At 63.4% G+C, this 22617-nt stretch overlaps 9 protein-coding genes and 3 non-coding genes across 12 annotated transcripts; 3 read left to right on the forward strand and 9 right to left on the reverse strand.

Moving 5' to 3' along the window:
- Positions 1-35: 35 nt before the first annotated feature.
- On the reverse strand, positions 36-123 carry LOC62_05G006777. Its single transcript is given in 2 exon segments — positions 36-71; positions 87-123. It is a non-coding gene; the product is annotated as a tRNA-Tyr (tRNA).
- Positions 124-884: 761 nt separating this feature from the next.
- On the reverse strand, positions 885-3312 carry LOC62_05G006778 (uncharacterized protein). Its single transcript, XM_062773296.1, has 3 exons — positions 2986-3312; positions 2598-2859; positions 885-2548 (listed from the first exon to the last, which is right to left on the reverse strand). Exons 1-3 carry the CDS (start codon positions 3269-3271, stop codon positions 1237-1239), a joined length of 1860 nt encoding a protein of 619 aa, XP_062629280.1. The 5' UTR covers positions 3272-3312; the 3' UTR covers positions 885-1236.
- A 2518-nt stretch (positions 3313-5830) lies between these two features.
- Positions 5831-5916, reverse strand: LOC62_05G006779. The gene is given in 2 exon segments: positions 5831-5866; positions 5880-5916. It is a non-coding gene; the product is annotated as a tRNA-Tyr (tRNA).
- A 73-nt stretch (positions 5917-5989) lies between these two features.
- LOC62_05G006780 lies at positions 5990-6077 on the reverse strand. Its single transcript is given in 2 exon segments — positions 5990-6025; positions 6041-6077. It is a non-coding gene; the product is annotated as a tRNA-Tyr (tRNA).
- Positions 6078-6386: 309 nt separating this feature from the next.
- DAO1_2 (D-amino-acid oxidase) lies at positions 6387-7897 on the reverse strand (the record flags this gene model as incomplete). Its single annotated transcript, XM_062773297.1, has 7 exons — positions 6387-6713; positions 6769-6962; positions 7010-7214; positions 7254-7368; positions 7465-7526; positions 7577-7689; positions 7828-7897. 7 exons carry the CDS (start codon positions 7895-7897, stop codon positions 6387-6389), a joined length of 1086 nt encoding a protein of 361 aa, XP_062629281.1.
- Positions 7898-8254: 357 nt separating this feature from the next.
- Positions 8255-13570, forward strand: SPBC18A7.01 (putative peptidase). Its single transcript, XM_062773298.1, has 14 exons — positions 8255-8310; positions 8352-8476; positions 8676-9334; positions 9404-9649; positions 9692-9820; positions 9856-9993; positions 10029-10320; positions 10449-10747; positions 10872-10955; positions 10991-11132; positions 11564-11811; positions 11852-12776; positions 12813-12925; positions 12984-13570. Exons 2-14 carry the CDS (start codon positions 8413-8415, stop codon positions 13461-13463), a joined length of 3819 nt encoding a protein of 1272 aa, XP_062629282.1. The 5' UTR covers positions 8255-8310; positions 8352-8412; the 3' UTR covers positions 13464-13570.
- Positions 13571-15258: 1688 nt separating this feature from the next.
- On the forward strand, positions 15259-16185 carry LOC62_05G006784 (uncharacterized protein; the record flags this gene model as incomplete). The annotated part of the gene is made up of 2 exons (XM_062773299.1): positions 15259-15397; positions 15479-16185. 2 exons carry the CDS (start codon positions 15259-15261, stop codon positions 16183-16185), a joined length of 846 nt encoding a protein of 281 aa, XP_062629283.1.
- Positions 16186-16435: 250 nt separating this feature from the next.
- Positions 16436-16807, reverse strand: LOC62_05G006785 (uncharacterized protein; the record flags this gene model as incomplete). The annotated part of the gene is made up of 1 exon (XM_062773300.1): positions 16436-16807. The coding sequence occupies one exon, from the start codon at positions 16805-16807 to the stop codon at positions 16436-16438; it is 372 nt and encodes a 123-aa protein (XP_062629284.1).
- Positions 16808-16837: 30 nt separating this feature from the next.
- On the reverse strand, positions 16838-17734 carry CPR2 (Peptidyl-prolyl cis-trans isomerase B; the record flags this gene model as incomplete). The annotated part of the gene is made up of 6 exons (XM_062773301.1): positions 17616-17734; positions 17508-17572; positions 17231-17463; positions 17134-17180; positions 16937-17095; positions 16838-16900 (listed from the first exon to the last, which is right to left on the reverse strand). Exons 1-6 carry the CDS (start codon positions 17721-17723, stop codon positions 16838-16840), a joined length of 675 nt encoding a protein of 224 aa, XP_062629285.1. The 5' UTR covers positions 17724-17734.
- A 217-nt stretch (positions 17735-17951) lies between these two features.
- Positions 17952-19034, forward strand: Dnajc9 (DnaJ subfamily C member 9; the record flags this gene model as incomplete). The annotated part of the gene is made up of 3 exons (XM_062773302.1): positions 17952-18228; positions 18277-18410; positions 18448-19034. Exons 1-3 carry the CDS (start codon positions 17972-17974, stop codon positions 19032-19034), a joined length of 978 nt encoding a protein of 325 aa, XP_062629286.1. The 5' UTR covers positions 17952-17971.
- Positions 19035-19225: 191 nt separating this feature from the next.
- Positions 19226-20381, reverse strand: LOC62_05G006788 (uncharacterized protein; the record flags this gene model as incomplete). Its single annotated transcript, XM_062773303.1, has 3 exons — positions 19226-19843; positions 19891-20128; positions 20179-20381. The coding sequence occupies 3 exons, from the start codon at positions 20379-20381 to the stop codon at positions 19226-19228; spliced, it is 1059 nt and encodes a 352-aa protein (XP_062629287.1).
- Positions 20382-20868: 487 nt separating this feature from the next.
- Positions 20869-22127, reverse strand: LOC62_05G006789 (uncharacterized protein; the record flags this gene model as incomplete). Its single annotated transcript, XM_062773304.1, has 3 exons — positions 20869-21651; positions 21695-21779; positions 21982-22127. 3 exons carry the CDS (start codon positions 22125-22127, stop codon positions 20869-20871), a joined length of 1014 nt encoding a protein of 337 aa, XP_062629288.1.
- Between the last annotated feature and the right edge of the window lie 490 nt (positions 22128-22617).

A 22617-nucleotide genomic window follows, 5' to 3' on the forward strand; every position in this document is an offset into this window, starting at 1 on the left:
CAAAAGCAAAAGAGTCGATCGCTCGACTCCGTTTGTCTCCTGACTGTGATTCGAACACAGGACCTGCGGATTGAAGTTGTAACCTATTACAGTCCGACGCTCTACCAACTGAGCTATCAAGAGGCTGTCGATTCGGGCTGCGGGTGGTCTAAGAGTGGATCGGGCGTAGGCCCCTCGCGCCGCTGCGTGCCGATGGTGGACGACGGCGCGGGCTGAGATCGGGCCGCCGCCGTGCTGGGATGTGCTGTGTGCTGGGCGTGCTGCTGCGTGATCAGATGTGCTCACCCGGTCGGGGTGGACAGCACCAGGCCGCCCAGTCAACAGGCAGAGCCCACCACACCAAGCGCCGGCTCGCTTGCTCAGGCGTCGGCCTCGTATCAGCCAGCCGCCGATATCGCTCCTCTCGGCGACGGCAGAGCCCAGCACTCCCACCCAATGACACGCCTCTACTCCCACCCCACCCGGCCCCACCCACGCGCTCATTCGCCCCCGCCCCGCCCAGCCCAGGTGACTGCGGCGCGCCACACCACCCCCTCCCCTGTCCACTCCCCTGTCCACTCCCTGCCGCCACATTCCGCCCAGCGCCACGCGCCACCCTCCACTCGCCGCCACCCTACATATGCTGTCGCCATGTGCTACTGCAATGGAGCCATCGACTCACCAACACGCGCACTTGCGCGCTTGTGCCACCTGGCGTCATGTCTCGCAACCGCGCACACACACACGGCTTGACGCTCGCTGCCACCCGCGGGTGGTGGCCACACGCCAACACGCCTACCCGGGTGGCACTTGCTTCTCCTTCTGCTTCTGCTTCTGCCGCCGGCCAACGCGAATCCACGCCTACGCCCACGCCCTCGCCATGCTCCCCCGCCCCACTCCCAACCTACTTATTCTACGTCATGCATGCTTGCTTGCTTCTTCTTCCAATGAGGGTCCACTCCTCCGACCTCCCCTCCGTACAGCCTCTGGCCGCCTCGTCCCGCTCACGGCGCGACGACGCGGCCCCAGGCCATAGTGTTGTACAACTTGCTATGCGAGTTTGATCAAACAGATGTTTATACCTTCAGTCGAGGGAAACAACGAAAATGCCCAAGGGGTGGCGGTCCAAACGGATATCGAGGATGGTGACAACAGGATTGATTTGCGATGGCGACAAGACACCAGAGATCCGCGTGTGTGTGAGCTCGAGAACCGAGTCGACCCGAGATTTGTGAAATCTCCAAGACCGACTCTCCACTAGAGATCCATGTTCTCAATCTCAAAGCCAGAGTCGTCCTCGCGCCTCCTCTCGTCGGCCTCTTCGGATGACGACTTGGCACGGCCTCCAAGACCAAACGACAGGTCGTCGTCCTCGTCGTCCTCGGCGACACCGCCGCGAAGGCCCGAGTCGGGAACCTTGAAGTTGGTCGCGTTGCGGCCAAACATGCCACCACCAATCATGCCAGCCCTGGCAGTGAGTGATAGTGGGAGGCCGCGGTTGGGGAGCGGGCTCGTGCCAACAGGCGTGGTACCAGTGTAAAAGTGGAGACCAGCCATGTCGGGGAGCGAGCCAGCCGAGTGGGGGGTGCCGGGGCCAGGAGCCGACGACACGGACGAGCGGCGACCGTCGCTGCCGTTGATACCAACGGGCTTGGAGTGGCCATTGGCCGCCTTGAGGCCGAGCGAGCTCGGCGCGGGCGACAGGCCGTTCTGGGTGAAAGAGTCGGAAGACGTCGAGTCAGAGCCAGGGCTTGATTTCCTGTCCTTGACACTGCCAAACGTGGCCGAGTCACGCAATGATGAAGGCGTGAGAGGAGGCACGGTCGAGCCAGCAGGCGAGTGCGAAACCTTGGGAAGGTCGCGGGCGGCCGAGCGCGCCGACTTGAGCAACGCATTGTCGCCGCGGGGCGAGAGAATGGCAGGCCAGAGCGACTTGTCGGTAGGGAGCGACCTGCCCTGGGCGTTGGTGGGGTCCATGTGCGCAAGAATGGCGGCCGCCTCGAGCATCTGGACCTGCTGGTGCTTGCTCATGCTTATCTGAGTGGGCTCGCGCCAATGGGGACTGTGCTCCCAACGGTGCTTGACGAGACACGAGGGGTGGCGGTACTCTTTTGAGCAGCTCTCGCACTTGAAGACCATGCCCTTTCTCCTGCCCTTGATGCCGCCCGAGCCAGTGCCGAGGGCGAGCTTCTCCCACTCTGGCTTGAGCTCGTCGGTGGGCTCGGCATCGTCCTCCATGTCCATGTCGAGCTCGGCACTGCCACTGCGGCCGCCCGAGCGGTCGTCATCGTCGTCGTCGCCGTCAAACTCCATGTCAAGCTCCATGTCGTCGGTCTGGACCGTGGGTGGGGCCTGCACACGTGCAGTGCCCCCTGCAATTCCCCGAGAAGGAAGTGAGGCGGCAATCGTGGTACGAGAGTTGGCACGGACCGCCGTTGGGCGTCGGTCCGTTTTGGCAAAGTCGAACAATTGTGGCGAGCCTCCGCCGCCCGTGGCGCTCGAGAGCCTCCTGCCGGGGATGGGAGTGGCGCCGGTCGAGTACGACGACGACAGGGTAGGACGGGCGAGCCTCCACAGTGTCAGATCGAGCAGCTCGGAACTGGTCGAACTAAACTTACGACTTTTCCAGCCCAGAGTCGCCCATGAGGCCGAGCTTGCCGCGGCCGAGGACGCCGGTGGTGGACGAGCTCATGCGACGCGGCTTGGCAGCCGGCGATGCAGTAGCAGCCGCAGACGCGGCGCTTCCGTTGGTCGCCGCCGTGCCATTAACCGGACGAGTGGTAGACAGATATGATGTCGCCGGGACAGAGCCGGCGACCTCGGCGCCATTGGGTGTCTTGGGCGGCGACGAGTTGGGGCCGCCAGCGAGAGAGAGGAGGTCTGGGGGTTGGTGTCAGCGTGACGAGGTTTATAGTTGGGGGGGTGGCAAATGGGTAGACTAGTAGCCCGGTCACAGCCCGATCGCGGATCCCCCAAGAAGCGAGGGAGCGTCCGTGGAAGACTCACCAAAGGCATGTGCGTGCATCTCGCCTTCCTTGCCGTGCTCGCACGGGGGGAGGAAGCTCGGATGTAAGAGGCTGGCCTTGGGGTTGGCAGCGGGCGAGGACTGTACCGGGAGCTCGGCAGGCTGTGGTGGTGGTAGTGGTGGGTAGTGGTTGTGATAGTAAGATGGTGGCCAGTAATATTGTTGCCAGACCGGAGTCGACATTGTGCGCCGATGGGAGGTGGTAGGGTGGTGGTAGGTGTGCGACGAGGCCGAGGGCGACGACGCGTGGGGTGGGATTGGGAGCATTGTGGTAGTTGTATAATGTTCAACGTGTCGAGAGTTGCGAGAGAGCAAGAGAGGAGCGTGTCAGCACAGTCCTCGTGCGCGCGAACAACAGAAAAAAAGACGCAGCGATGCCATGGGGGGGGGGATGCACATCGCTGTATTGTTGCTGGTCACTGGCTGGGGGGCGGTGTGCGTGCAGTATGGTGGTGTTACACTTTCGGGTAACACACACTACACTAGCCTAGACTTTTTTTGGGCCACGGGCCTAATAGACCCAGCACATTGCGGCCAGTCGTCCACTAATGCTGATTCAACTCACCGCCAGAGATGGTGTCGACGCCGGAGGAGGCGAGCGCCATTGAGTAAAGGCGGCCGCTGCTGCAGAGGCCATGGTGTACGGAGCGGGGCGGGCGGAGTTGACGGTACGGCGGCTGAATCAGGCGCGTCTAGGTAGGTGCTGCGGGCTGTCGGCGATGTGCGGGTGCGGTGTGCCCTGGGTGATTTCGGCCGTAGTGGGGGGGGGGTGGGGGTGGGGGGAGGAGGAGGTGACGAGGAGGGGAAGAGGAGCTGGTGAGTGGTGCTTGTGTTGTCGAGTTGAGTCGAGCCGAGGAAGAGTGGTGAGATGTGTGATGAGAGTAGGTTGGGTGAGATGGGACAATGTTGGAATGGGGACGGGCTGGAAATGTTGGATTGGTCCGTGTGGTGGACAGCGGTGGTATGGTGGTGGTATGGTATGGGTGGGTGAGTGGTCGTCTGGGCGGGCGGGACAAGGGGGGAAGGGAAGGGGGAGGCGAGGGAAGGCGAGGAAGGTGGGGGGCAGGGCCAAGGCAGCCAGGCCAAGGCGAGGCATGCAGGCGGCAGCGGCGGCGGCGGAGGTGTGTTAGTCGAGTCACTGCCGGTATGCCACCGCTGTCGTCGCCGCCGCGTCGCATCTACCCGGCCGGCCGTGTCTACTCTCCCTGTTGGTATTTCGACACACGCACGTATTATTCACACAAACAGGGGGCATGGCAAGCCAGTTTGAAACCGCCGCCGCCGCCGCCGCGCTGCCGCTGTCGTGATTACGCGTGGGCAGGCGGCTGTGCCTTGGCACGCAGGCAGGCAGTCGCCAGGGCCGTGGCCTTGTTTGAGCCCGCCCGTTATTCAAGGTGAGCACCGCCAGCACCGCCTGGGCTGAATACTACTTTGCTGCACCTTCCCCCACTATTGCCGCTATTAGCTGCATAGCTGTACTTGTCACCCTGTCGCCACATGGCAAATAACGACACTGCCCAGGCAAGCATTGCAGCGAGGAACGGCCGAGCAGGGACACCGAGCAGGGACGACTCACCTTTGACTCCCATGCGACCAGCCCTGCCCCCTCGGCCCCTCGGCCGCCACTGGGCCCCCGGGTCCAGGGGTCGACCCCGCACGGCACGGCACGCCGCGACGACGCCGGCAGACAGGCAGGCAGGCAGGCAGGTCCAGACAGACAGCACGACATGTGTGCCGAGCGACAGTCGGTCGGCCCGCAGAATCGCCATCTCCCCTCATTCTCCCCCAAAAAAAGTTGGCGACGGGAGTAGGCTAGCCGGTCGAGGTCGTCGGTGGAATCCAGTGGTGGGTACCCGGTACTGCTGCTGGTTTCGGTAAGCTCTGCCGAGCGGTGATCAGGTACGCGGAGTGAATGAGTGAGTGAGCAGCGACGAGCAAGCAAGCTTGGGCTGACTACTAGCAGTGGGCTGGTAGCCAGCGACGACAGATACGAGCTCGCGATGCATGGCAGCCCCCAAGCCACTACGCCATGGAGGGTCACCACGCATGACATGGCCAGGGATAGACGCACGCTGGTGGTACTATGTACTGGCCGCATTCCCCCCTGGCCTCCCTGCCCTGCCCTGGTCTGCCCCAGCTAGCAGCGGCCACCTACCTCTCAGTGGACATGACCAAGCCAAGCGCTCAACCACGCCGGATCGGCAAATTCCACCCGAGGACACCCTCATCCGCATCATGTGACCGCCGCCAGACGGCCTGGACTGGGCAGAGACGCACGCACGTTCAGCGACAGTCGGGACGCAGGAACAGCTAAACAAACTCTGTGCGAGCAGTATACGCAAGTGTCACGCCGCCACGTGGGTGTCTAGGCAGAAGAGTCGCCGCGGGCACCCCTGCCCACGGTATGATCGACATTACTCCCTCGGAAGTCAAGTGCTGTCTCACTTGCTCGTTTGCTCGCTTCATTACGGCGAGCGAGACCCAGCCGGCCGGCCGGTCAGCAGCACCACCCGCACTGGAAGCGCAGCGCAGGCAACACACGAAATTGAAATTAACCACCACGACCCCCCACTGGTCCACTACATTCCAGCTGGATCTCACTCGGCCCACTTAGATCGCCTCGTGATCAACAGCCGCGGCGCGGAAGTACTAGTGCGGGGTCGTAGTGGCGTTGATGGGGCGATAGGCGTGTGTGGCACCCGCCAATCAAGTGGCACCGGTGCGGTGGTGCGGGTGCGAGGTGCGAGGGCTTGGCTTCCTTGCCCCCTGTCTCTCTCTACTCGGCGTCAGCAAAAACGATGCGATGCGAGCGTCGCATCGACGCGCTCTCCTGACTGTGATTCGAACACAGGACCTGCGGATTGAAGGGAACAGATTACAGTCCGACGCTCTACCAACTGAGCTATCAAGAGGGTTGTGGGGGTGCGAAGCGCGACAGCTGCCCGCCGCGCTCGCCTCGCCGTTCGGCGCTCACGCACCGCTCGCTCTCCCGACTGTGATTCGAACACAGGACCTGCGGATTGAGTAGGATAACAGTTACAGTCCGACGCTCTACCAACTGAGCTATCGAGAGGGTTGCGAGGTGGTGTCTTGTGGCGAGGGCGGGGGCTTTCGAGCGGATCGGTGCGTCATCCGTGGGCCCGGGGGCTTCGGTGAGGGGGCGGATTGTCGTCGCGCTTGTCTTCGCCTGTCAATGACAGGCGCACCGCTTGCTGTGCCCTCGCCTTCACCCCCCTCCCCTGTCCCAGCCCCAGCCCACAGTTCCTCAATGCTGCATGATTATGTCTATGTTCACTTTGATCTAACACATGGAAAGGATAATGATGATGTACACGAAAAGGAGCTGGCCGTCGACGCCAGTTAATAGCCAGGGCCCCACGGCCTACAACCTCGCCTTGAGCGCGGCCGACTCAAGCACGGCGTCGGAAACGAGGTCGGCCGCCTCCTTCGCCATGCCCCAGCTGGCCTGGAAGCCGGCCGGGCCAATCCCGTACGCGTGCACGATGGCCACGCGCCGCCCGCGAACGGCGCGGTCCTCGCGCTCCAGACGCGGGCCACCGGCGCGGCTCGGCCGGAATCCAACACACTCGCGGATCACGTCCATGCCTTCGACTGTGCCGTCCGAGGACAGCTCGGGCACGTGCACGAGACACTCTTCGAGGATCTTGCGCGAGAGCTTGGAGTCGGCCTTGCGCTCCCATGATCCGACCTGGGCGCGGGGTTAGTTGCATGCAGGCTGGTAGGGCGACGGTGTTGCGACCCACCTCGTAGCACCCGCCGCAGATGGTCACGCCGCCAGAGTTGGGCCGCGGGATAATGTACGTGCTGCGCGTTGGGTCGACGTCGGAGCGCGACGAGTCCATGACGCAGCGCTTGACCTTTGGCGCGCGGACCAGCACAATCTGCCCGCGGATCGGCTCGACGGCCGTGTCGAGCACGTCGGTGAGGGTGAGGGAGCCTGGGGCGTAAGCTGGGGAAACGTGAGAGCAGTGACGCAGCACTTACCCAGACCCGTCGCGTTCACGACCACCCGCGTCATCGGCTTGACCACGTCCGAAAGCGCCGCAACGTCCCCGCGCACAATGGTCACGCCGAGCGCGCGGCACTGCGCCTCGATCCACTTGAGGTACACTGGCGCGTTGACCGACAGCGACTCGAACGACACGCCGACGCCGCCGTTCGGGCACTCGTCGGGCCTCAGGCGGCGGTACTGACGTCAGCTGGTGGACCTCCTTTGGGGGCGGCTCACGTTCTTCGCAACGTCCTTGTACCAGTGGTTGTGGAGGCCCGAGTCGGTCGCCGCGTACCGCAGCACGGGGAGTGGCATCGCCAGCCCCATTGGGATGAGCTCGCGTAACCGGGCGCTTTGGGGGTTAGTCGTGCCCAAAGGAGTGTTTGCGTCTCGGGTGGTGTCCACGCTGCCAACAGCACCGACACCGCCCACACCGACGCCCACTCACAGCGACTCAGTCTCCCAGCGACACACACGCTCCTCGGCACTGAACGGGCACCAGTTCGCCCCCTGGTCATCATCATGAGCTCGGGCCGCGCGCCACCGATAACAAAACTCACCGCCCATGGCGACGACCAGTCCTGGTCGAGCTCGTCCTCGGGCAGGTTCTTGGCCACGACGTGCACCCTGTATCCGCGGCGCGCGAGGATGAGCGCGGTCGTGAGGCCGATGACTGGGGTGGGGGTCAGTCAAGCTGCGGGTGGCGTGGCGCGTTGCGGCGGGTCGGCGCGGCCGGCGCGGGTTGCCGCGGCGACTGCAGGTTGTTTGCTTCTGTCGCCTGCCCAGGGCCCCACAGGGCCAAACGACTCACCTCCTGCGCCGACGACGACGATTTCGTCCTGAGCCAGAGGGCCAGTAGTGGTGCCTGCTGGGGTGGTCATGTCGAGATGTGCTGGAGGGAGGGACATGATGAGCGAGCGAGCGAGCGGCAAAGGATGACGGTTGGGTTCCGCGTTGCTTTTGTCGTTTATAACGCAGCGTGCGGCTCGAGAGTCGGCTGACCTGCCCGGATGAAAAGTGGGTTATTTGTCGCTCGGCGTCATTGCACGGAGAGTGGGTGCGGGGGAGGGAGGGCTGCCAAAGGGTGGGCAGCCACATTGAGCGCGGCTGCGCGGGGGCAAAAGTGTGCCAAGTGCCACTAGCAGGCTGCCTGCCCTCGCCTGTTGGCGGTCGCCTCGTTGCCACCTGTACCCACTTCCCCACACTCACCCACCCACTCACCCCATCCCCTTCGTCCCACTCCTCCCACTTCGCCCCTCTTGACTGCCCCACTCTCGACCACCACCACCACCCGGTAACCGACTCTGAGAGCAACACTAGGCGACTGACGCACAGTGCACGCACACACACACATACAAGCACAAACACAAACAAAACTCGCCCGTCGCGTACACCAATGCCCCCGGACACGCGCCATCCCTGCCCCGAGCCGGGTTGTGGAAAGGCCTTCTCCTCGTCCAGTACGTGCCTGGCCCTAGTGCTGCTTGCTTGCTACCCCACGCTGCTCCATCTCACCCATCCATCCAGGCCATCTGCGGCGGCATGCGCGCAACCACCGCAACGATAGGGCGTTTACATGCAAGCATTGCGGGCAGAGGTGCGTACGAGTGGGGAGTGGGCCGGTTGGCGCCGGACTGCGCAGCGATACCGACTCGATAGCGACTCGGGACGACCCACTAACCCACCCCAGCTTTGTTCGCCGAGAAGTCTGGAAACGACACGAGGCGCTGCACGTCACGCCTCAGTCCGTCCGGCCGCGCATCAAACCGGTCGGTACCGGCGGCGAATCATCGTCCCCCGGTGCACAGGCTATCAAGTACGAAAAGTACGAGGACAAGTACAACGACGACGGCGAGGGCACGCCCGAGCCGTTATCGTCTCTCCGCCGCGCATCGCGCCTCGAGCCAACCCTGACGCCGCGGATAAGCGACGAGCGCTCGCACTCGCGCGCCGAGTCGGTGCTACCATTGGCCGGGCCGTCAGCGCTGGGCGGCGGCTTGGATGCCGTGCCGCAGAACATCCAGCCTCTCCAGCAGCACTGGGGCCTGCCGGCCGTCGCCGCGACGCAGCAGACCCCCGAGCCGCAGGCGTTCGCCGACATTGTCCCCACCAGCGTCTACTACCCCTCGGGCGGGGCCTCGCTTGAGAGCTGGATCAACCAGATCCTCACGGAGCAGTCCACGTTCCCGACGTTCGACCTGCCTGCGCCGCCGCCAGAGCTCCCGGCGACGGCCTTCCTCTGGGACCAGCGCGGCGCGGTCGAGAGCCCGTCAGCACAGGATGCGGGCGCATGCAGCCGCCTGAGAAACTGGCTGATGGTGAGCTGCCTTGCTTGCTTGCTTGCTTGCTCGCTCGCTGTGGCTTAGCGTCGTCGCTGACATTAACAGGACAAGAACGCCTCCCAGATGCCGATCGAAATCACCACCGATCGGATGACCCGATGCCTTGCCGCCTACTGGGCCACGATCGATCCGCAGATTCCTATAGTGCACCGGCCTACCTTTTCGTCGGTCGAGTGCTCCCCGCTAGTGCTGCTTAGTATGGTCATCCTCGGCGCCACTGTGGCGGGCAGCGACGATGATTGGGCCTGGGCCGGCGCCGTGCTCCCACAAGCACGCGTCATGGCCATGACGGTGCGTGGCTGATTTTTGTGTAGACTGCTAACGCATACCTAGTGCAACATGGGGAATCCGACAGACAGGATGCACGCCCTCCAGTCCATGGTCATGCTGAGTCTCGTAGGACACGGCATGGGCGCAGACGAGCAGGACCACGCCCACGGCATCATGAGCATGGCGCTGACGGTGAGCATGCATCTAAACATCACAACTGACGTCAGCTTGCGCGAAGGGCAAACATGTACCAGGATCGCCCGCGGCGCCCCGCCATCAGCCAGTCGGATCTGCAGGCGCAGTGGAGCCAGTGGATCATCGAGGAGTCGACACAGCGCGCGTGCTGGGTCATCATGTTCAGAGATGTGAGCGGGGGGTGGTGGAGTTGCGCTGATGTCAGATCGAATACTGCAGTTTCTTCCAGCAGCTGCCGACGAGAGCGTACTCGCCCTTCCGGACGCCGTGCCCCCTCCCGTGCCACGAGTCGTGCTGGGACGCGCCGACGCCCGAGGCATGGTCGCACGCGTTCACGCCGGGCGAGACGCTCGCTGCGAATCTGAAGCGAATTCTGATCAGCGGTCCGGCCGGCCCGACGCTTGCGTTTGGCAAGGGCGACGAGCTGTTCAAGCAGCTCAACTTGACGTACTGTCTGAGCGCGCTGGGCTGGGACGCCAACAACCGAGATCTGATCGGTGGGTGGTCAGGACTTTCCATAGGGCTGACCCAGCAGCGTCCGAGGTGTCCAAGTCGAATCCGCAAACATTGACAGTTTGTAAGTGCTGCCGATTCCATGTAGACCGCAGCCCTCACACCATCCCAGTTCTTATCAGAATCCTATCCCACGCGGCCATGCAGGACCCCGAAGATCTAGGTCGCAACTCGAAGCGCAGCTGTCTCCAAGGCTCGATTCAGGACGTGGCCTTCCTGGCTGCACTCGACCTGCACCTCAGCACGTTGTATCTGCAGGTGTTTGCCGGCGTGCCCGAGGTCGGTATCCTGCAGCCCGTGCGGCCGACCGACCAGATCGACGCGAACAAGAGCATGAGAAACTGGGCGGCGTCGGCATCGAGCCGCGAGGCGGTCATGCTATCCACGCAGTTCTTGATGCGCGCGATTGATGTGAGTTGTGTCGGCGGTAACGTCCAACTCACGCCCAGACGGGCCAAGCCCACACGCTCAATCACGCTTGGGCCATCTACATGGCCTGTGTGAGTGATAAGCGCTAGATGCCGCTGACAATCAGCTCGTCTGCTGGGCCTACTACGTTCTCCGGCGCGTCGGGTCCAACCCACCACACATGCAGCAGGTGGACGGTCAGACCACCAAGGTGGGTAGCTGATCCAGCCAGTGCTGACCCGACAGGACGACGCCCTGCAGTTCTGCTACGAGCTGGAAAACTGGGTGCGCGGGGAAGACCCCGAGGCGCGCGAGCCGTCGGCTATGCTCATGCGCGCGCTGAGCACCCAGGTCGTGCTGCTGCTGTCTACGCGCAAGGAGCTGATGGGTGGGTAGTTGTCCAATGGGTTGCCACAGCTAACACGCCCCAGTCAAGGCCGCCTGCCTCCTCGTCGACCGCAACGTTGTCCCATAGTCCCGGCCTCGGCCTAATCAAAACACGGAGCAAGACATTGTCAGAGAACACTTTATTGTATCGCTTTGTTACTGGATGTTTGATGTATCGGGGGTTGTACTTTGCAGTTATCGGTCATTGCCGATGACGCGGCAATCGCAGCAATCCATCTCGTCATTGCGTCAGCCGCAAACTTGATTGTCCATATCTCACCCACCCGCATACTCATTCCATTCATTAAGACATGCCGCCGCCGCCGCCCATCGTGGTCAGCTGCATCCCGCATCACCACCACGACGCAGTGTTCCCGCACCGCGCCGCGTACTTGGACGAGCACCGCATAATGTCAACGACGACGACCACAGGCGCAGCCACCTCGCCCAGGACGGCAGTCAAGCGTCTCCCCTCGGCACTAGGCGACGAGCCGTACGCCCCAGCTGCGCCGCCGGCAGGGCCTGCCGCGTCCGGGGCGGCGGCGCAGCGCCGCAACTCGACCTCGAAAAGCTTCACGGCGGTTAGCGTGCCGACCGCGGAACAGGTGTGGGCTAGTATGGGCGACAAGGAGCGCGAGGGCGTCGAGCCGCGCGAGCGCGAGCGGCGCGATGGGCGCGAGGTGGGTCGCGGTGTGGTTGATCAATCAGGCTGATGGCCAGCGCAAGTCGTCGCTCTGGATATGGGTCAAGATCCTCCTCGTCTATCTCGTCCTCGCGCGTATCTGGGACTGGAGCAACGCGTTCGACGCGAGCGAGCTCAAGAGCCTGCTCTTCGGCCCCGCTGGCGTCGTCGACGCCGACGAGGCTGCGCCGCCGACGCGAGTGGGCGACGGGCTCGCCGTCCCGCCGCTCGACGACGGGTTCGTGCGTGATTGCCACAGCCTGCTCACGCCGCCGGAGGGGACACACACGCGCCGCCTCGAGCGGCTCGTGGCTGCCCTCGAGTTGGCGCCGGGCGGGGACGTCACCGACGCTGCTGGCGCCGCGGCCGCCCCGCGCCTCGCGTACGTCGCCGAGCCGGGCTCATCGGCCGCATACTACCTCGGCGCGTTCGCCGCGTCGCAGTGGAAGGCGAGCGAGCGCCCGTTCCTGGTCGCCGTTACGCCGTCGCCCGCCGGCGCCAAGGTGACGCTGCTCACGCCTGCGTTCGAGGAGGGCCGCGCGCGGCTTATCAGCCTGCCAGAGGAAGTGGCGGCCATTGTCAGTTTTGTGCCCTGGGCCGAGAGCGCGAGTCCCTATGCCACGCTGCTTTCCCACCTCGGCGTCGACGGCGTGGTGCTTGACGCGCAGGTGCGCGAGTTCGTCGCCGAGGGCCTGCGTGCCGCCGCCCTCGGCTTCGGCGGCGGCGCGCCCGACTCGCTCGCCGCCGTGGCTGCCGCCGAGCGCGTGAAGCGGATCCGCCAAGTGAAAGACACGCACGAGGTGGCCCTCATGCGCTGCGCCAACGCGTTCACGCTGCACGCTATCCGGCGGACGCGCGCGCGGCTGCATTTCGGCATCTCGGAGAGCGAGACGCGCGCCGTGTTGTACGAGGAGATGGGCGACCTGGGGCTCAAGGACAACGGCGCGTTGATCCTCTTTGGCGGTGAGTGGCGCGTGGGGTCTGGCTGACGCCGTGAAGAAAACGCCGCGCTCCCCCACGGCTCGGGGACGGACCGCAAGCTCGGCAAGAGCGACCTCGTGCTCATCGACGCGGGGGGCAAGTGGGGCGGCTACGTGGCGGACATTACGCGGGTGAGTTGTTGTGTCACTCACTGGCTTGATAGTTGTTGCGCCGCTCACGCTCGCCCAGACCTTCGCATTGCCCGACTCGGACATCCCGCAGGCGCACAAGCGCGTCTGGGAGCTCGTGCGGCACGCGCAGCTTGCCCCCGCGGCGCTGCTCGAGCGCGCGAGCGGCCAGCTGCACTTCCGCCAGCTGGACCACCAGGCGCGCGCGCTCATCTCGCACGGGATGCGCAAGCACGGTGTCGGCCCCGCCCCCGCGCCGGATTATACCGTCTTCACGCACCGCCTCGGACACGGTATCGGGCTCGAGGGGCACGAGGCGCCGTATGTTGTCCAGGGCCCTCTTGGGGAGGAGGTCGTCACCGCCGGCAACGTGTTCACGCTCGAGCCCGGCGTGTATGTCCCCGCTGATGCGGCGTTTGGGGACAGCTCCGTGCTGGGCCTCGGCGTGCGCCTCGAGGACGTGTTTGTCGTGCAGGAGGTGGACGGCAAGTTGACGGGCGAGTGGTTGACGGGCCCCGTGAGCGGGTGGGGCGACGTGTAGGTGTGGCGGCGGGCGACACGAGTACACGAGTGCACGAGTCTTATCTATAGTCTAGTCTAGTAGCAATGCAACAGTCCCACGCAGCAGCCAACAAATGTATACATGCTAAAATGAAGTACAACGGAATTGATGAATGTGACAGACAGAGAGACAGATAGGCAGGCCTAGTCGCGGCCGATGAGCCGCGACAGCACCCTGATGTGAGCGGTGTGCTGCAGCAAGTTATACCTACGACCACGGGGTCGTCGCCGTGTGGTCCTTGTCCACAGTAGCGGCGGCGGCGGCGAGCGGGCCCTCGACGCCCTTCGCCCAGGCGGTGTACTCTTCGTAGCTGGCTTTGGCCTTGACGCCCTCGTAGACCTTCATCTTGATGGACTGCCACACTGCGTCGCCGACGGCCACGGAGCCGCGGTAGCCTGCCTTTGCGATAAGGCTCTTGACTGCCTCTTCGCGCGTCCAGCCCTGCTCGGGGATAACATCAGGCAAGTACGTCGCGTTCAGCGAGCGCCCCGTCGAGGGGTGCGGGAACGTGATGTGGATGCCGTGCACGCCCGGCGTCCAGCTCAGCGGCGTAGCGACCGGCGTGAACGGCGTCAGGAGGGACACGCCGACGGAAAGCGAGGGCAGCTCGGCAGACCGGATAGGCGCGAACCGGTGGTCCTCGAGCGCGGCGACGAGCGCGTACTCCGCCAGGCCTTTATCGAGGCGCATGGGCGTGAAGTTGCCTATGCAGCCGCGGAGCGACGGCTTGCGGCTCCCACGCAGCGTGTTCCACGTCACGAAGAGGGCGCTGGGGGTGGGCGTGAGCCAGGGAGCGAGGGGAAGCAGCGAGCGTAGTGCCAGCCACGCGCAGTGGCAGCCACGCGCAGTGGCAGCCACGCGCAGTGCCAACCCCACTTACTATCTCTCCTTTGCGTTGGCGAACGGCGGGGCGACCGGCGCCCGGCCTTCAAAGTGCGCGGCGAGCACGTCGAACGCATACAGCGCGTGTTCGGGCCCGCACACCGCCTCGGCGGGGGTCGCGGGGACCGTGATCCCCGGGGTGGTGGTGCCGCTCGAGCTGAGCGCGGGGGGTATTGGGGGCGGCGGGGGCATCAGGCAGGTAGGTGAGTTGGTGTGTTGCGCGACAAGGTGAGGTGGCGGCGAGTACGATGGTGTGATGCTCACTCAGCTCAAGGGGTGAGAGTCGCGGAGGCTAACGGGGGTGGGTGGGTGGGTGGCGGGGTGGAGCTGGGAGGTGGTGGTGTGGGCGGGTGAATGATAAGAGGTGGGTGAGTGCGAGGTCGGGGTGCGCTAGGACGAGGAAAGCAGCTCGCTTGACTAGGGAACGCTGCTCCCTCTACTGTCCTCGAGTGCGTGTGGTCACTGTTGTTGTGGTTGTTGCTGACGATGAGAGATGTGACAAGAGAGAGAGGTGTCGATGTGAACCCCCCCGCGCTGACGACGGCGGTCATGGAGGGCGCCTCCGATGATGTAGTGGGCGTCAGGGGCGATCGAGGTTTGCCACGTGGTTCACGTGGTGCACGTGGCGATACCCCCGCTCGACTTGCCCTGTTGTTGCCACTGTGCGTCGGTCGACGAGTCTCGACGCGTCTGATTTGCGTCGAGACGTGACCATCCGGTTGTCACTCGTCTTCACGCGCCTCAACACTCAAACTTGCAGCACGACGACTACACCCAGCACAGTGACATCTCACAACTCGCGCCGAGGACCCACGTCCAGTAGCCACCCACCCCGATCTCAGTCTCGACGCGTCGCGCCGCGTCCTCGACCCCTTCAACCCCCCTCGCAATAATGCCCTCCCCTGACCCCAAGCGCCAGCTGCGCGCGACCGCGTCCGTCGAGTCGACGGCAGAGACGTACGGCCGGCGCCATGGGATCCCAGACGACGTGCAGGCTGCACTGCAGAACGTCGGCTGGCGGAGTCGCCAGGGTGAGTCGGTGTGTAGGCGTGGGCACGCAATGCCCGCCCCGCGCCGTGTCCTTCCTCCCTGCTCTTTCGCTAACGACCCAGCCGTGGCAATGGGCGCGCCAGGCGCCGGCCGCTCCCTCCAACCCACGCAGTCCCTCCCCGCCCTCCCCGGCAGCTTCATGACCGCGCACCAGACGTACGCGCACGCCCAGTCGATCATCGACAAGGAGGCGAGCCGGCAGCACGAGCTGCAGCCCATGGCGTTTGGCTCGCCCGCCCAATCGGCGGCAGTCAACAACCTCGGGCTGTCGCCCCGCCGCGAGCGGAGCCTGAGCTTCACGCCTGATGGAGAGGCGCAGGTGCGTGGCCTGAAGCGGCGCGACGACGACGAGGAGGGGAGCGGGACGGATGTCGATGACGACGTTGTGCTCCCTGCGCCTAGCACGCCGATTACTGCTGCCACCGCTGGCGCGGACGACTTCCCCGCCGTCTTCACGTCGCCAGTCATCTCGCAGCCCGAGCTGTTCCGCCCCCCGCCAGGCACCATGGCGCCGCCGCCGCTGCCGGGGCGCGCGACCCGCAGCCTGCCTCGCCGCGGGTTCTCCAAGACGGTTTCGGCGCCCGTCGGCCGGCTCGGCACGTTCTCAGGCATGGACGTTGACATGCCGTTTGTTGTTGGCGCGCCCGCCGGCTTCGCGCCCGCCGGCTTCGCGCCCGCCGGCTTCGCGCCCGAGGGGGCTGCTGCGCAGGAGGAGCAGGAGGAGGACGGGTTCGACGTTGCCGAGTGGGCAAGCAGCGAGAACTTTTAGGCGTGGAGGAAGAGCGCTGATTGCATGATTTGAAGGGACGCAAGGATGGCCGGCATGGCTCGTTTGTACATACATATTGCGCGCGATGCATCTGCATTAGACGTGAGGCGCGTGACGGCGCGACGGCTGGCCTGGGCCGCGCGAAGTGCAAGTGCGGATGTTGTTGACAGGAACGCGACTGCTGCCTTGGTGCTCGCTGCTTCACCACCAAACCCCTGCCCCACGCCACACCACACAATGCATAAACCACTCAAGCCTTCGACTCAAGCTTCTCATAGTCCTTACTGTTGAGCCAAGCCTTGACACGCTGGCGGCCGCCGCGGTAGAAGTAGAGGTAAGCACCAACGGGGGCCACGACAAAGATGGCAAGGAAGGCAAAGTACTTGAGGGGCGAAGAAAGGGTCGAGTACTCCTCAGAGTCGGTCTTGGAGTCGGTAGCAGGAGGGGTCGTCTCCTTCTCCTTCTCCTCCTCGTCCTCGTCGTCGGCCTGTATAGTGGAATGAATTGTTAGGTTTGGGAATGTGTCGAGTGTGCCATGGCGGCGTGTTTTGTTTTTGTTGTTGGAGAGTGTTGTTGTTGGGGAGTGTCGGTTCGAGGTTCGTGAGTCGGTTCGGAAAATCATATGGGAGATGGCTTCAGAACTGTTCTGCACTTAGAGCTCGATGCGGAGGGGTACCTTGTTGCCCTCGGCGTCCACCTCCTCCTCAATCTCAAGCTGGCGGGTCAGCGTGTGCATGGAAACATCACCCACCTCGCCCGAAGCAACAATTTTGACGTCCTCCTTGGGCTTGTCAGAGCCGCCCTTGGCAACGTTCTCGATCTGGTGGACAATGTCCATGCCCTCGATAACGTTGCCGAAGACGACGTGCCTGTTGTCGAGCCAAGCAGTCTTGACAGTGCAGATGAAGAACTGGTGGGTTAACAGAAGCGACGATCAGCAAGACCCACCTGCGAGCCGTTCGTGTCCTTGCCCGCGTTGGCCATGGCTATATCACCTGCGTTAGCGCCCACCCAGACACTCCACCTGTGTGAGTTGTGGACCCACAGAGAACGCCGGGGCCAGTGTGCTTGAGCTTGAAGTTCTCGTCGGGGAAGCGGGCGCCGTAGATCGACTTGCCGCCACGGCCGTCGCCCGAGGTGAAGTCACCGCCCTGGATCATAAAGTCCTTGATGACACGGTGGAAGTTGGAGCCCTGGTAGCCAAAGCCGAGCTCCTTGCCCTCGGCGTCCTTGCCGGTGCAGAGAGCGCGGAAGTTCTCGACAGTCTTGGGGACAGTCCTGGGATGTCAGCGGCTGAAACCATCGACTCCGCAGCCACTCACTTGCCGTACAGACCCATGACGACACGGCCGAGGGGCTTGCCTCCGTGCTCGATGTCAAAGTACACCTGTGGAGTCAGCGGGTGTCGCGCACCGGACGCGCCCACCCACCTTGTTGGTGATGATGGGGCCCTTGGCCGCCTCGGCGGGCGAGGCGAGGAAGGCGATGATGGCCACAAGGAGAGCCGCGAGGAGGGGGAGGAGGGCGATGCGGGACATTGTGCTTGTCGAGATGGAAAGAGAAGGAAAGAAGGAAAGGACGAGCTCGATTGTGATGTCAACGTGTTCGGTGAGGTGTCGCGCCAATGGGCCTAGCCTGTCAGGGAAAGTCGCGTGGGAGGGCGGAACCAAAATTGGCCACCACGCCCAGCGTACCCTGACCGAGACGCGTCGCGCCGCCGATTTCAATGTTCGTCATGATTGTTTGACTTTTGTGTCTCGACGACAGCACAACATCATCAACAATCATGGAGGACACCGACCCCATCCTCACATTCTTCTCAGAGGCAGAGGCAGCAATCGACGACATCCTCTACACTACCCTCGGCGTCAAGCGCGAGTCTCCAGCAGACGAGATCCGCAAGGCGTACCGCAAAGCCGCACTCCTTTGCCACCCGGACAAACACTCGCACAAGAGTGAGGAGGAGCGCGCCGCCGCGTCAGTCAAGTTTCAGCGCGTCGGCTTCTCATGGGCTGTACTATCAGATGACAAGCGTCGCAAGCGGTGAGTTTAGCTGTATGAGCGCCCTTCGCCGGCTCGCTCACGCCCCAGCTACGATGCGACTGGCAAGACCGACGAGCTCCAGTTCGGCGACGCCGAGGAGGCCGGCTGGGACGCGTACTTTGACGACCTGTTCGAGCGTGTCGACCGCAAGATGCTCGATGACGACAAGGAGAAGTACCAGGGTAGGTCGTGCTGCACTTGGCAAACCTAACGCCGCAGGCTCCGAGGACGAGCTCGAGGACCTCCGCGACGCATACATCAAGGGCAAGGGCAACTTTGTGACGATCATGTCGCACATCCCGCACTCTGCATGGGCGGACGAGGCGCGTTTCGTCGTGGCCATCGAGGCGGAGATCAAGGCCGGCAACCTGGAACGCACGGCCAAGTGGACTGCGACGAGCACGGACGAGCGCGCGTCCGAGGCGCGGCGGAAGAGCGAGGAGAAGAGCGCCAAGGCGGCAGAAAAGCGCGCAAAGGAGCTGGGCGTGCACGACGAGTTTTACGGCTCGGGGAAGAAGGGCAAGCGTAATGGCGAGAAGAAGAAGGAGCAGCCCGCCGAGACCGGCCTCGCGGCGCTCATCCGTGCCCGCCAGGGCTCGCGCACGGTCGGCATCCAGTCCCTCGAGGCCAAGTACCGCCAGATCGAGGAGGACGCCAAGGCCCGCAGCAAGAAGCGCAAGGGCAAGGCGGTCGAGGACCCGCCCGACCTCGACGACGAGGCGTTCGCCGCCCTCCAGGCCAAGATGTTTGGCGACAAGGCCAAGGGCGCCGCCGGCAAGGGGGACAAGAAGCGCAAGACGAAGTGAGAGGGGATGGGGAGAGGCACGCGTGTGCTTTGTTGTAGCATTAGACCACGGCATGTGAAGCGAGTTCCCTGTTAGGAGAGCGGGTGCAGTATTTCTGAGAGGGCTACTGCCTTGGTTCACATTTTCAGTGCTCTCGGTCCTGTATACTCCGCAGTATGTGATGTACAAAGTCTTCCGCTGGCGACGGCACCTCAGCGCTGAAGGAAGCGCAGGCAGTCCTGGCGCCACACCTCGAACTCCTCCTTCTCGGCCCTCCACGAAGCCTCTGCAGCGGCATGCTGGACCTTCTCGAGGGCCCACGCCTCCTCCCTCTGCGCACACACGGCCTCGCGGGCCGCAAACTCGGCGCGCAAGACGTCCATGTCGGACTGAGAGGCGGTCAGCTGCGAGTGAAGGCGAGCACGCTCGTCGCTCCACTGCGCCTGCTCAATGGCCCACTGGGCCTTCTCCTCGTCGTGGCCCTTGAGGCGGTCCGCGATGGGCTTGAGGAGGCCCGCGATGTCCGCAGAGAGTGGCCCGGTGCTCGTGATCGCCCCAGGAGGTTGCGGACTGGGTGTACGGGGAAGGGGCGCAGGGCTGGGGCTAACTTGTGTCTTGACGCGAGCACGCTTGCTTGGGCGGTGATGGTCATCGTGGGCGTCATCGCCGGGGTGGGTGTCCATAACGTGGTCTGGACTGTGCTCGTCCCCCACGGCATCGGTGTGCGCCCTCTCGTTTTCCTCCGCAAGGCCAGTCTCGTGGTCGCCTTCCTCGAGGGTGACATTGCTCCCACTGGAGGCATTGTTGTCGCCAGTATCGTCCTGGTCGCCCTGTGAACGTGGTGAGCCCAACCAACCCACCCGGCCGAGACACTCACCGACACCACCACCTCCTTCGTCTTCTGGTCGACGAAGACCACGGTGTCCCAGTCGACAAACGCGACGTAGGACCCACTTATGCGCGTGCTCCCCATGCACCTCACCGAAGAGTACTGGCACGCACTACAGGCCTGGAGGTGGAAGAAGCCACCCGCTTCGGCGACCTTGAGACGGTTGATGAGCGACGAGCGGTGGGGGTGCTTGCGGCACAGGGGGCACTTGAGCATGGCGGGGGTTCTTCTCGGTGTGAGCGAGCGCCGCCGGTTGAGACGGAAGACAGAACATACTGGTACCACAGCTCGTGTTTGCGATTGCCAATCTTGCGCATCGTGCCCGGGTCGCCGGTGATGTGCTCCATGTCGGCATAGGAGAGGGGCTCGCCCACTGGCAGGTCGGCGAAGAGGAATGGCGTCGTCGGCGGCGTCGACGCGGATGTCGACGTTGTGCCGGGCGCGGGTATGCGCAGCCGTGACGAGGCTCTAGTCGCCATGGTCTGTGTGTGAGTGGGGTATAGGATAGGCTGCTGAGGTACCGAGCGAAAAACGGAACGGTGGATGGAGTGGAAGGAGTGAAAAAAGTTGGGTTGGGGTGTGGTGATTGTGTTGGGGTGCGCCCGCGGTTGCGCCCTCGTCGACCTCACTGTGGCTCTGGTTGACACGAGGCATGGCTGATGGCATGAACTAGCAACGGGGGTGCGGATGTGCATGACACCACCTCCTTGTACCACGGCCTGGTAATTGCTTCCTGTCGCTGTGCGACCTAATGTGGCAGCCCAAAGCATCTGTGGCATGTGGCAGTCATCGGGGCGACCCACTATTCCAGCACCCCATTCACAACGTAAAGCCTTATCCGTAGACACTCGCCTGCTGCATGGTGCCGTCTACCGTCGCCTTCCCGGGTGGGTAATCACAACATATAACTACTTTCTGACCCAAGCTATGGACCTATATGATGGTCTCTCAATCGCTCCCGGGGCTCTAAAGGCCATCGAGGGCCCTACGCATCCGCTCCTTGACTTCCTTCTCGTTCTCGAGGGCCTGCTTCGTTTCGGCGTGGGCCGCCTTCTCCTCCTTGAGGTCCGTGGCAAGCTTCTCCTTCTCACGCTGGCAGTTCTCCAAGTCGGTCTTAAACTTTTTATTCTCCAAACCCCGAGCATTCTTTTCAAGGCTAAGCTTGCCCTCCAGCTCCGTCTTCTCGGACGCCCACGCAGTCTCCTTAGAGGTGTGGTCGGCGATGAGGCGGTCCTTCTCCTGACCCCATGCAGCGCGTGTATCCGTGTGCTGCTTCCGTTCATGGTCAATTCCCTCCTTCTCAGCGGCAATCGTGTTACGTTCGGCGGTGATGCTTTCGCGTTCGGAGGCGATGCTGTCACGTTCGGCCAAAACACTGGCACGCTCCTCCGCCCACTGTGTGTGCTCGTTGAGCCTCCGGATGATAGGGAGGACGTCGTTGGGTACTTGGGTGGCTCCAGGAGCGGCAAGGTCCGACAGGTAGACGGCTCCGGGGACTGGCGAGGTGGGCTGAGTGGTGTCTTCGGCATTGATGCGTGGGCGCTTGGCTGGGGGCTGGGCGGCATCTGGCCCCTGGTACCCACCCCACCCACTGCGGCGGACAGCGTTGCTACCGCTGCTACCGGGGGCAGGGCTGTTGACGCGCGTGGGAGCGCCGCTGGGGGTACCGGTGCTCTGGGTGGGCGTCCCGGAGCGGTCGTCTGAGGTAGGTCCAGTGGTGGTGTTGGAGATCGGAGTCTCAAGCTTGTGCTATGCGATGAGCGCTGTCACAAACGACATGTGTGGTGCTTACCCTCGACACCTCCTTCTTGGTATGTTCATCGACAATCAGGACCGTATCCTTGTCACAGAACACGAGAAACGTGCTCGTGGCGGTACTGCAGCCAGGACATGCCTCCGACTTATAATAGCACCAGGAACAAGCAGCTAAGCGGAAGAAGCCGCCCCGCTCTGCCACCTGGAGGGCCCTGATGCGACAGGTGATGTTTTTGAGAGTGCAGGTTGCGCACTCGAGGTGTTTGGGGGTGCTGTGTTATCTCGTCAGTGCTGTACTGCTGGCTCTCGACTCTTTGTACTGACCGAAACCATACCGTTGCGTCATTTTCGACGAGCTTGCTCCCTTGGCTACCTGTAAAGCGCACCATAGCATCGTACGGAAGAGGGAACTTGACCGGGTTGAGAGAGAAGAGGTAGGTTCGGAGGCGTGGGTCGCGGCTAGCAGACATGGCCGTCGTGTCAGTCGCGTAGTTGGTGCTTGGTGAGAAATTGGAATGAAAATAATGAGGATGTGTGGAGAGAGAAGGAGAGACTGGGACGCGAGTGGGAGTATATAGGGCTGTTGGACGGGTTGGACGGGTTGGTGAGGGCTGCTCGACAGACTCGATCACCAAGTCACCATTCGCCTCCCTTTCTTTATCGCTAAAATGCTCAACGATCACTGATATTGACATTTTGCTCGTTATCCACTGCATCAAATGGGTGTCTAGTTAGCATAAAGAATACGGCAGTAGTGGGCACAATTGCTGTCGCCGGGCACGAAGTAGGCGCTGCCACTTTTGTCCCGTTGACCAGAATTTTGTCCCAACCGGGTTTCGTCCGAGCCAATTGTGGGTGATGCCACAGCAATGCTCCGCCACGCCCGCCCACGATAAATCATCATTGGATGCTCTAGCTTCTCATTGTTCGAACTTGGCCTCGGGGCCACACGTGTGCTCT

This window comes from Vanrija pseudolonga, chromosome 5 (genome assembly GCF_020906515.1).
Source record: "Vanrija pseudolonga chromosome 5, complete sequence".
Taxonomy (NCBI): domain Eukaryota; kingdom Fungi; phylum Basidiomycota; class Tremellomycetes; order Trichosporonales; family Trichosporonaceae; genus Vanrija; species Vanrija pseudolonga.